A 12,596-nucleotide genomic window follows, 5' to 3' on the forward strand; every position below is an offset into this window, starting at 1 on the left:
CTACTGCTATTAAAAATTTGATAAAACAATTATACAATACTAGATTGTGGCCCGATTCTATATTATATATTCTAGAATATGCATGTCACCGTAGTATATGGACAATGATGATTCCAGAATTCGCGGCAGACTGTGCCCGTCGCTAATTGGTCGAGGCAACCTTTATGACATCATCGTCGCCATGGCAACCATTATGACATCTACGTCGATACTGTGCCCGTCGCCAGGCCTCGACCAATCAGAGACGCGGGATTTCTTCGTCGATACTGTGCCCGTCGCTGATTGGTCGAGGCCTGATGGCCTCGACAAATCAGAGACGCGGGATTTCCAGGACAGACAGAAAAACCCTTAGACAATTATATATATAGATTAAAATAATATCTTATTTTTTTCAATAGTAGTAATATATTTATAATATTTTTTGTAACAATAAGTATGAGTAAATAATAATATTATGAAATATTATTACTACTACTAATAGCATTATAAGGACAATAAAGGCAGGCATTAATAGACAGACATATATTAAGACTACATGATTCTTTACAAAGGAAAGACCAATGTTCACTATAGGCAGTGGCTATTGACTGTATGAAGCCTGGCATCAGCGCTCAGCGATGGGAACCATGATACCAGTGCGACTCAGCTACAAGTGCACAAAGACAGGGAACGCCACTGAGGAAAGGAAATATCAGGTTTTCTTATTTTTAAATATATTATTTACACACATTTTATGTTTTAGTACTTCAGGACATAAAAAAACTGTCTTTTGAGAGCCGTAATTTTTTTTTCTCAGTCAATATGTTGGTAGAGTAAATCTGCCATTGATTTTTTCATTTCTTTTTTTTCTTATGCATATTTTTTTTTACAGCAATCACAAATTTATATGGTATCTTTTTTGTCTAAAAATTGTTTTGATTGTCGTTATAGTTTATATGTATTTTTAATTTTTGGTTTACCATGTTCTAAAGTAAAGCATATAAGCCAAGGATAACATCTTTCCTCTTTCAAACTGCTTGGGCCCTGCACTCACTATTGGCTGACATTTAAGAAGTTTAAGGCTATGTTCACACTGGTCGTTTTTGCTGCGTTTTTTAATTTTCAGCTGCTTTTTACAGTACCAGCAAAGCCTATGATATTTCAGAAATCTCATGCGCACACGTTGTTTTTTATGTCATCAGGATTTTGTGCTTTGCATGTTTAGCCTTTGATGGTTATTAATTATAGGGGACCTTATGTTATTTTTTGGGGTGATCCCCATTTTAATAGCCAGTAAAGGCTAAGTATACAGTTGTGAGCGGATATTAATAGCCTGGGAAGCTCCATGGGTAATACCCCCTTCCCAGGCTATAAACATCTGCCCCCAGCCGTCAGCTTTCCCTCTGCTGGTTAAGGACATTTTGTGGAAGCCCACGCCATTTCTGAAAAATAATCTTTTAATAATTAAATACATGTACAGTAGCTGCGCTCACTGTACTAATTATATATGTGCCTGACATCTTTATATCTATCTATTCTTTGTGTATATACTGTATGTAATTCTGTCTATTCCATCCTGTAGGGTCCCTCTGTGATTACTGTACACGGCTGCTGAATGCTGAATTGCTGGCTTTTCATCTATGCTGCGATTTTTTCCAGTTCAGGAAGTCGTTTTTTTTCTTCTCTGGTGGCACTAAACTTTATTAGCATGCACAAAGAGACAAAAGTTAGTCCAAAAAACGCATGAAACAAACGCACCAAAACATGCGTTTTTGCTGCAGCTTCTTTCTTGCCAAGAAATCAGGGTTTGCTGCAGAAAAAAAAGCAGCAAAAATGCCCAGTGTGAACTTAGCCTAAAAGGAATTTGTCAACAGGATTTCACCCTCCGAACTATTTATATGCCTGTGTAGCTCTTTCTAAGACAAGTTCATCAATACCTTTACATGGCCTGTCTGTCTCCTCCATTACTGAGATATCAGCGTTTGAATTGATATGTAAATGAAACTGAAGAGCTATTTGTAGATCAGAAGCCTCTGTCACTCCAGATCTATTCCTTGCCCCACGCCGCCTCCTCTTGATTGACCATCTCTGTGCTCTGCGTATGAAGGTAAAGGAGCAGTCAGTCAAGCAGGAAGAATTGGTGGTGCTGGGTCAAGCAGGAAGAATTGGTGGTGCTGGGAATAATACTGGAGTGACAAAGGCTTCAGATCTACAAATAGCTCTTCAGCTTAATTTGTATATCAATCTAAATGCTGAATTGCACATATACTGTAAATAGTTTAGGGAGGATGAAATCCATCTGACAGATTCCCTTTAATAGATGTGATCTGAACAAAGAAATGAAATGATGGGTCCATGGCCGGGAAAGTCTCCAGATCTCCCCTGATCCTGGCAATTCTTGTGATGTGAAGACTGTGTATGATGAAGGTGGCACCCACAACAGAGAGCAGGATCATGGCCACACTATAAATGTCGTGTCACCAGTACAACCCATAGTGGACTATTACAGCCCTGGGAAAATAATGGTGAAAAATAGGGAATGTGTTATTAATAGGCTAAAAACAATTCAGAAGAAAAAAAAACAAAATAGTGAATTCCTATAGTCAGTAGATACACGCTCTGTCTGCCTTGTCACAGGCAAAAATGGCAGCCTAAAGGCTATGCAAGGGAATGGGGTCTCCATCTCTAGGATTTGCATATCCTAGATAGACGGCACCGATATAATCGGCTGACTGCCATTCGGTTTACTTACACTGAGCAAGAAATTTACTAGAAGTAACGAGTTCCTAGAAGAAGATGAAGATAAATTAATGAGGACAATGATGGTCATTATGCCCCAGGACCAATATTTACCGTAATCACTTCCCATTAAAAAAAAGTAAATTGTGTCTGGGCATCGGGCCTTCTTATGAAGCTTTTTTTTTTTCTATTGTCTATAGTCTCACCGTAATGGAACTTCTTCCTTTGGGACATTCATATAGTAACGGAGGAAGAATCTCTCGGAGTCTTCTCTTTCACCTTCTGTGACAACACTGCCATTCAGTTTGGAAACAGACGGCAATCTAGGAGTTCATACGAGAGGAAAAGATTAGCGAGACCATCACTACGCGGCATTAAAAGTGGAGAGGAGAATGCCCTGATCTGTCTGTTCATGAAATCAATATGCTTTCACTCCCGGGTCTCACTGCCAAAAGACTTAAATGTACCAGGGTGACCCCATAGAAATAGTGCGGGCAAGAAACTTTAGAAAGTATGAATATCATCCAGGTCATCTCCAAATTCCAGAGCGATTGTGGGACTCGTCTTGCAAAGCAATCGCTCATCACTGCAGTCTCAAGATGTTTCATAAAGTGATAAAACCTGGATGTATTACTGTCAGAATGAATTAGCAGTCTATAGGACCCAGCACACCAGCTTCATTCAGCCCCACCAGAGACCGTACATTTGGGCTTTTCATATGGGGACTGTTATATTTCACGGCTAGATACAAAAGCCTCCTGTTGTCATATGCAGTTCATGGCACTGTCACATTTGAAGCCAGTGATTGGCTGCAGCGGTCAGGTGATTGATTGATGGATAGGTTAAGTAAGGGCAATTTCTATATTTGATCAAATTCTATACTCCGTCACAAGTTATTGAAAAAGCCTCCCAAAAAGGCTTTAATGGAATCTATCAGCAGGTTTTTGCTACCCCATCTGAGAGCAGCCTGATGTAGGGGCAACGATCCTTTTTCTGGCGATGTATCACTTATTGGGCTGCTTGCTGCAGTTTTGATAAAAGCCTTGTTTTTTCTGACGCAGTCCTCTGAATGCTAAGCTCTTTATAACTTCACCCACACCAATGATTGGCTGCTTTCTGTGTACGCTGTTCATAGGCAGAAAGCTGCCAAACAGTGGTGGGGAGCGGGGTTGGTCTAAGTGGCAGCAAAAATGCACTCAAAACATTTGTTACGCAATTTCTCCAAAGGCAGTAATACCCCAAATGTGGACAGAATCTAATGTTAGGGCACACGTGACAGAATGGAAGAGAAGGAGCCATATTTGACTTTTGGCTGAAATAGACTGCGAATGTTATGTTGCATTTTCACTGCCTCCAAGGAACTGAACAGCAGGACCCCCCTCCAGAAGTGACCCTAGTTTGGCTACTACACATCTTAAGCAACTCACCTAGGGGTGTAATGACCATTTTGGACTCACAGGTGCTTTACAATAGTACAATAATAATAATATAACATTGGGGAAAGGGAAAAAAAGTTTTTCTTTTCTTTAGCCTGAAATTTTTCAATTTCATAGTTTTGGGCTTCATGTCACATTTGTAAATCCCCCGAGACTCCAGAGTAGCAGAAAACCCTCAAAAGTTACCCCAATCTGTAAATTAGAGCCCGTAAGAAATTAATTGAGGTTCTTCACAGATGCTGGGTCAGAAAATCAAAAATTATAATTTTTCCACTAAAATATTGCCTTAGCCCCAAATTTTTCATTTTCGCAAGGGGCTATAGAAATGTAGTGGCCAACACTTGCAGTTCCCCGGAGATAACAGAACAGAAGAAGACCAACAAAGTGACCCCATTTCAGAAACTGCACCCATCAGAGAAATCACCTATGGGTGTACCGAGCCATTTTACCCCAAACGCCTTTCACCGATTTCTTTACTATTCGGTTGCGTGAAAATTTACTTTTGTGACAATAATGAGCGGATTCATATCAAAATGTTTCATTTTGACCATGGCTAAGAAGAAAAAAAATAGCCCTGTAAATTAGTATGGCATTTCTCCCAAATACCCACTACGCAATGTAAGGGGCCAAAGCTGAAAGGTTTTCAGCTGATCGGGGGGTTGACGCGTTTCGGACCCCTACCTATCTCTTATTGATGACCCAACCAATGGATAGGTCATCCATCGTTACGTCCTGGAGAACCCCATTCTGTGCGCCCTCTCCTCTGCAGCAATGCCCCACATGTCCGCCTAAGCTGTGGCTTGGGTACGCTGTGGGCCTCAGAGGGGGCCGTTTGGCTTTGGTAGTGTGGATTTTACTGGATTGTTGTTTTGGAGCAATGTTGCTTTTCCAGCGTCTTTGAACTACTAGTAATGTGGAAATCCTCTATTTTGCCATCGACAGGTCTGAGTAGTGGCTTGTTTTTTGTGTGGGGTGAGTTGGCGTTTTTATTGGCGCCATTAGGCGGTATACATAACATTTTATAATCGCTTTTTATTCAGATTTTTGGGACACAGAATGAACAAATAAAGAGGAATTAGGTTTACATTTTTTGAAACGCCATTTTATGGTGTTCACCATGCGGTAACCGAGATAAGATGGCTTTATTCCTCAGGTCAGTACGATTACGGCGACACCAGATATAGAATACTGTAAACTTTGCTATTTTTGCACACTTTATATTTTTTACAAAATGCATCACTATATTCTGAGAGCTATAACTTTATTATATTTCCTCTGAAACAGCTGTGTTGGGACTTGAGCTGTGTGAGAGCTTAATTTTTAAGGAACAAGACAACGTTTTTGGTGATCCTTTTTTTTTACATGACTTTTGGTCACTTTTTATTGATTTTTTTGTGTCAGCATAAAGAAAAACCTGAATTCTGGTGTTTTTTTTATTACTATTTTTACAGTGTTTATTTTATGGATTAAATAATGGTACAATTTAATAGCTTGGGTCATTCCAGATGCCTGTGATAACAATAATGTATAGTTTTTTTTTGTTTTGTTTTTACATAAAAATAGTTTTAGTGGAAAAAAAATGTACGGTATGTTATTTTTTTAGCTCTACTTTGTATTTTATTAGTTTTTTTTTTTTTTGCTTAATCCCTTTCATGTGACTATCACTAGTCTGATCACTGGTCTAATATCCTGCAATACTTATGTATTGCACTGCACTAGACCTACTAGGATGGAGTAATCCTAGGACGGGATAATCCTATTACTGTATATACATTAAATACTCAGGACTACAGAACAGGAGAAGGACTTGGGTATTCTGGTTACAAGTAAGCTGAGCAGCAGTACTCAATGTCAAGCAGCAGCCGCAAAAGCAAACAAGATTTTAGGATGTAGAAAAACAGAGATAAAATCCTGCGATCCCAACGTATTATTACCCCTTTATAAAAATCACTGGTGAGGCCACTTCTAGAATATGGGATCCAGTTTTGGGCATTCACTTTGGGGTAAAATGATCTGGAAACTTTCCACTACAGGGTCAATACAGTTATAGCAATTTTGAATTTATGTAGTAAACAACCTTATAACTTTGCTCTATAGGTCAGGGATGGTGAATGATAATACCAAATTTATAGTTTATTGGTTTTACTATTTTGAAAAAAAGCTATACTTTTTTTTTTTTTTTTTCAGCTGACAGTAGTATGACGGCTTGTTTTGGAGTCCAAACAACTTTGATTTCCTCCTATTCCATCTTTTTAAGAAATCACGTGACCAAAGAGAGAGCATGGGATGAATATTTCATATATTTACAGATGATTCAGCAGTACCAATATGTAATTTTTTTTTGTTTTACATTTCACTATTTTCGAAAAGGGGGATGGGATTTATGTATATATATGTATATATATATATATATATATATATATATATATATATATATATATATATATATATATATAATTTTTAGAAAATATTTTTTTATGTGTATTTCAACTTAAATTATTAGTCCCCTTAGGGGACTTGACTTTACGATCACTTGATCACTTATACAATACATTAATACACTATAGTATTGCAGTGCACTGTTTATCTACCAGCTTGCTATGAAGCCCAGCAAAGGGCTGAGCTTCACATGTGTACTTCAAAAGGCGAACATCTGAAATTACAATGCATTAGTACACATGAAGGGAAGGAGCGGTGGGAGTCGGAAGCAATTCCATTCCTCCCATTTCTAACTTCTTAAATGCCTCTATCACTATTCACAGTGGCATCTAAGAGGTTAAGTTATGATTAGAGATGGGCGAACCTGAACAGTAAAGTTCAGCGTCCGTACCGAACACCAACTGTTCGGACCCAGACACCAAACATGGACTTCACCAGGAAGTCCGTTATTCGAACCCCTGAACACCGGGTTTTTGTTGCGCTGTCATGTGTATGACAGTGCAGCAAACACTGCTTCTGATCGGCGGTAAAGTCATTACCGCCCACAGCTGTGATCGGAGGTATAAAGTTTACCTCCGGTCATTGGCGTCGGCTGATGGGACTACTGCTCCCATCAGCCTACGCCTGCTGCCGCTAATAACAGCGAGAGCAGGCACGGCTGATGGGCATATTAATCAGCCCATGCCTGCACTCTAAATAATCTTTAAAAAACGGCGTGGGTTCCCCTGTATTTTTGATAACCAGCCAGAAAAAACTGACAGCTGCAGGCTGCAACCCTCAGCTGTCAGAGTTAGCAAGGCTGGTTATCAAGAATAGAGGGGTCCCCACACTGGTTTTTAAATGATTTAAATAAATAATGAAAAAAAACGGCGTAGGGTCCCCCTATTTTTGACAACCAGGCTTGCTAAAGCAGACAGCTGGGGGCTGATATTCTCAGGCTGGTAAAGGGCTATGTATATTGGCCTTCTCCAGCCTAAAAACAGCAGCCCACAGCCGCCCAGAAAATGCACATCTATTAGATGCGCCAATTCTGGCACTTTGCCAGGCTCTTCCCACTTGCCCTGTAGCGGTGGCAAGTGGGGTTCATATGATTTTACCGCCGATGAGAAGCAGAGCTTGCCGCGCTGACAGCTTGGCAAACATTGGATGTTCGGCTCCCCCATTTAAGTGAATAGGGTACGGTTTCGCGTCCAGGTACTGTTCTGGTATCCGTACCCAAACTTTCTTTTAACTGTTCGGCCAGACCTGACATACAGGGGTCTGCCCATCTCTAGTAGTGAGTACAACTGGCTCTAAATGCAGCAGTTTATCTTGAGTGCTGTCTGTATAAGAGTCGGCACCCATGCTGTATGGAGCAGGGCCAGCTACACAAAGTAAATGTGCAAATTTCCGTAAACGCACGGCTGATATGGATATGTAATTAAAGGGATTGTCCAAGTTGAAAACAATGGTCAGAATGGCATAAAAAAGTTACACTTCACCAATGTGAAAATGTGTTTGAAATAGACAACCCTGTTAAATTTTTGGGTCCTTTCCAATTTATATACCTTTGGCATTGATTCTTTTCCTAAGCATTGATACAGAAATAGGACTGTTAACACATCACACAGTGATTATAATTGCCCGGTTGGAAAGAACCCATACAAGTAAAATACGTACCTTGCAATAACTAATTTTCTACGCTCCTCTGTGCTGTAAGGCTCCACGAGAGGTATACCAAGCAATCGAATTTCTTCAAGCATAGGCAAAGTGTTTAGTTTCTCAATGTCTTCCCAGGAGTTTATACCTATAGAAAGAGAGAGAAATATTCCCAGGTCATAGAAGGAAGCTGTCAACTGCGCCTAATAAGGGGAATCTCCATGATACAAAGCTGTGTCTGTGCCGGAGAACTGCGACAGGACCTGTCAACACTACGTTTCTATGAAATAGACATGGTGGGGTGTGCGGCTGACTTACGGGTTACCCTTACATGTTAGAAATGGAAGAGGCCTGAGCTCTATTGTGCGTTCTGGGGCCAATGTAAATTATGCTTGAAGGAGTCCAAAAAACCCCAAAGAGTTATTGGCGGAGATCACCTTAAATTTACATTCCTAGAAGGAAAGATAATAGGGATCAGGGCTATAGTTCAATTTATAAAATGTAGAGACGCAGCCCCCGCACTGTTCACCCCTCTATGTTTAGTTCATAGGAGAAAAGTGGTGACACGGTTAGAGCTCCATGAAAAGGTGAAAAAGATTTTTTGATATGTTAAGGTGTAACTAAAATTTACTTTTTTTCTCATTTTGTTTCCTCCTAACTGAATAATTAAGCAACTCTCTAAATAGTCTTAATTAAAAAGTATTTACTATTTCACGAGTGTTCTGCAAAAATTATATTAATACACCAAATCTCCTGCTCAGTTCTTTTGTGTTACTGTGCTTCGTCAATCCCTTCTCTCAGTGTTGGAGGTAGCAGCAGCAATGCTGTGGAGTCAATAAGGCAAACCTCCAACTTCCGACTCTGACCCCACTGCACTGGTCACTACTGAGCATGTACATAAAGTGCAGCACAGATTCATCTCACCTCTGACTCCACAGCACTGGTCACTACTGAGCCTGTACATAAGGTGCAGCACAGATTCATCTCAACTAAAAGCCCTTATCCTTAGATCAGGAACAGAACAGACATTTATAAGACATTTAATCACTTTCCCAAATTAATATGAAGAAATTTACAGCACATCCTGCATTGTACTACCGAACTCAATTTATTATATATTTTAGGAGTCGGTCCATTTTATACCGACTGACTCCAAAGTCGTGAGCAGCAGGAAGGGAAAAATGATTGTACATAGATTTCCACAATATGGAGGGGAGAAAGCATTTAGAGTCTCAGAGAGGGCAGACAAAAAACGGGATATAGAAAAAGAGGAAAGCAAATGAAGAGGCATAGAAAGAGAATGATTGAAGCTGTTGTGATATATGAGCTATTGAAGACAGCAGCTCCCTGGATACACACAGGCATTACACAGACCCACACTATGTTAATGGGAGAGACATCTCGAAAGAGGAAAATCTGAAATATATATGCAGTTTACAGTCTGATCTGAGGGGTTCTGAAAATGAATGAAGGAATAAAAAATTATAGAATGAAACAAACTGCAATTTTATTAAATAAAAGTTACCACTAACATTTATATACAAAAAATGAGAAAAGTGTAAATTGCCTTTACACCCTATGGATGCTACTGGGGGACATATGATTGTAGTTGGTTTTCGAATACTGTGTGAATGTTTTGAGTATTTTTGCTCGCAAATCAGTGGCGGCCCAAAATCTGACATTCTGCAAATGTAAAAAGGGATATTTGATTGAATGCTCCCAATGTAATCTATGACAAATCAAAAGAATTTGTACATAAAATGGGTTGTCCAGGACTATTTTATTTAATATTTTTACTATGGATCTAAAAACTAACAGGCAGGTAGTTGCTAACAGAGGCAGCTACCTGCCTATTCTACCCGGCGCCGGCTCAGAGCAGTCACTGATCACTCCAGCTGATGAATCAACTGCTCCACATCATCAGAGCAGCTCTTCTCCTGGACTGCTCTGTCGATGGGGCATCACTGCAGATGTCATGCCGATTGACAATCAGTTTCCTGCAGTTGAGCAGTGGGGCGCCAGCTGTCAACCAGCATGATGTTGGCAGTGCACTGAACAGCAAGGTGGATTGCTGCTGAGGGGAAAAAGAAAAAAAAAATCTATATCTTCAGCTTAGCGAGTGTGTACGAGCTGAGTGTGAGCTGAGCGTAAGTGTGAACGGCGGTAAGTGTGACTTGTGATTCAGTGACTTTGGATTCAGGGAGTTTCCAAGGGGGAATTACTGAATTTCTATCTGTGCTTTATTGATAATTTGCATTTATTTTTTATTTAACGCTTCTGTCTGGTGCAATCCCCATTAGGAAATATGCTCCACTATTGTTAATGCCATCCAGTGCACATCTTGCCACATGTATGCAGTCCTTGATTAGCCGGTCGAGGGTGCATACTGCTGTGCGAGATGTGAGCACGTTGAGCATTTGGAAGCCCAGATTCTGATCTAAATGTGCAGCTGGCAACACTGAGATCCATAGACAATATGGAGAGGAGTCTTCTGCTCATTGAGCAGACGCTCAATGGGATAGATGAGGGGGGGGATGGTAGGATGGAGCTGCAGGACAGTGAAGTAGCAAGCTGGGTGACAGTTAGGAAGCGGGGTAGAGGGAAGAGTGCCAGGGAGGCTAGTCCTGATCTGGCACACCCCAATAAGTTTGCTAAGTTGGCAGATGAGGGGGGGTGCCAGTACAGGGGTAGCACTGCTGCAGCCAGGCATGTCCTCTGAAAGCCGGAGGAGTGACTGCTACAGTAAGGGGGAAATAGGAGAGCAGGGCAGGCCAGACAAGTGCTGGTAGTGGGGGACTCAATTATTAGGGGAACAGATAGGGCAATCTGTCACAAAGACAGGGATCGTCGAACAGTGTGCTGCCTACCTGGCGCTCGAGTCCGACACATCGCTGATTGGGTGGACAGATTACTGGGAGGGGCTGGTGAGGACCCAGCGGTCATGGTGCACATTGGCACAAATGACAAAGTTAGAGGTAGGTGGAAGGTCCTTAAAAACGATTTCAGGGAATTGGGCTGCAAGCTGAAAGCAAGGATCTCCAACATGGTATTTTCCGAAATAATGCCTGTACCACGTGCCACGCCAGAGAGGCAATGGGAGATTAAGGAGGTTAATAAGTGGCTCAAGAATTGGTGTAGGAAAGAGGGGTTTGGGTTCCTGCAGAACTGGGCCGACTTCTCAGTTGGCTGCAGGTTCTACGCTAAGGACGGGCTGCACCTCAATGGGGAAGGTGCAGCTGTGCTGGGGGAGAAAATGGCTAGAAGGTTGGAGGAGTGTTTAAACTAGGGATTGGGGGGGGAGGGTATTCATTTTATAGGAGGGGAAGATAGTGCAGATAGAGACCTGGGCACAAATAAGGAAGTTGGGGGTGGCGGTGGCATGGGGGGTGGGGTTAGGACAATTAATAATTTAAGAAAGAAAAGAGGTGCAGAGAGATACATAAAATGTATGTATACTAATGCCAGAAGCTTCACCAACAAAATGGAGGAATAAGAATGAATGTTGTTGGAGCATAATTATGACATGGTGGGGATATCTGAAACATGGCTGGATGAGAGCCATGACTGGGCTGTTAACTTGCAGGGCTATAGCCTTTTCAGAAATGACGGTACAGATAAGCGAGGGGGAGGGGTGTGTCTGTATGTAAAATCGTCCTTAAAACCCATCCGGCGTGATAATATAGGTGAATTTAATGAAAATGTAATGTCCCTGTGGGTGGAGATAAGGGGAGGGGGAAAAAATAATAAATTACTGATAGGGGTTTGTTATAAATCTCCAAAAATAATGGAAGCAATGGAGAATATCCTCGTAAAGCAAATAGATGAAGCTGCGACTCAAGGAGAAGTCATTATTATGGGGGACTTCAACTACCCTGAAATAGATTGGGGAACAGAAACCTGCAGTTCCAGCAAAGGTAATCGTTTTTTGACAACTATGAGAGATAATTACCTTTCACAATTGGTTCAGGACCCAACAAGAAGGGGGGCAATGCTAGACCGAATATTAACCAACAGGCCAGACCGCATATCAAATATAAGGGTTGGGGGTCACTTGGGGAATAGTGATCACAAAATAATAAGTTTTCATGTATCCTTTAATAAGATGTGTAGTAGAGGGGTGACAAGGACACTAAACTTCAGGAGGGCAAATTTCCAACGGATGAGAGAGGATCTTGGTGCAATTAACTGGGACGATATCCTGAGACACAAAAATACACAAAGAAAATGGGAGACATTTATTAGCATCCTGGATAGGACCTGTGCACAGTATATACCATATGGGAATAAACATACTAGAAATCGGAGGAAACCAATATGGCTAAATAGAGCTGTAAGGGGCGCAATAAGGGACAAAAAGAAAGCATT

General features: G+C 41.0%; 1 protein-coding gene across 6 annotated transcripts in view; it reads right to left on the reverse strand.

Moving 5' to 3' along the window:
* Positions 1-12,596, reverse strand: part of TBCEL (tubulin folding cofactor E like) — a 94,982-nt gene that overhangs the window by 19,787 nt on the left and 62,599 nt on the right. For all 6 annotated transcript variants that reach the window (XM_077250478.1, XM_077250477.1, XM_077250479.1 and 3 more), the window contains 2 exons: positions 8,253-8,379; positions 2,925-3,041 (listed from right to left, as the gene is read on the reverse strand). In XM_077250478.1, coding sequence (XP_077106593.1) covers positions 2,925-3,041; positions 8,253-8,379 — 244 coding nt within the window. The remainder of the gene's footprint in view (positions 1-2,924; positions 3,042-8,252; positions 8,380-12,596) is intronic.

The sequence above is a fragment of the Ranitomeya variabilis genome, chromosome 4 (genome assembly GCF_051348905.1).
Source record: "Ranitomeya variabilis isolate aRanVar5 chromosome 4, aRanVar5.hap1, whole genome shotgun sequence".
Classification (NCBI taxonomy): Eukaryota; Metazoa; Chordata; class Amphibia; order Anura; family Dendrobatidae; genus Ranitomeya; species Ranitomeya variabilis.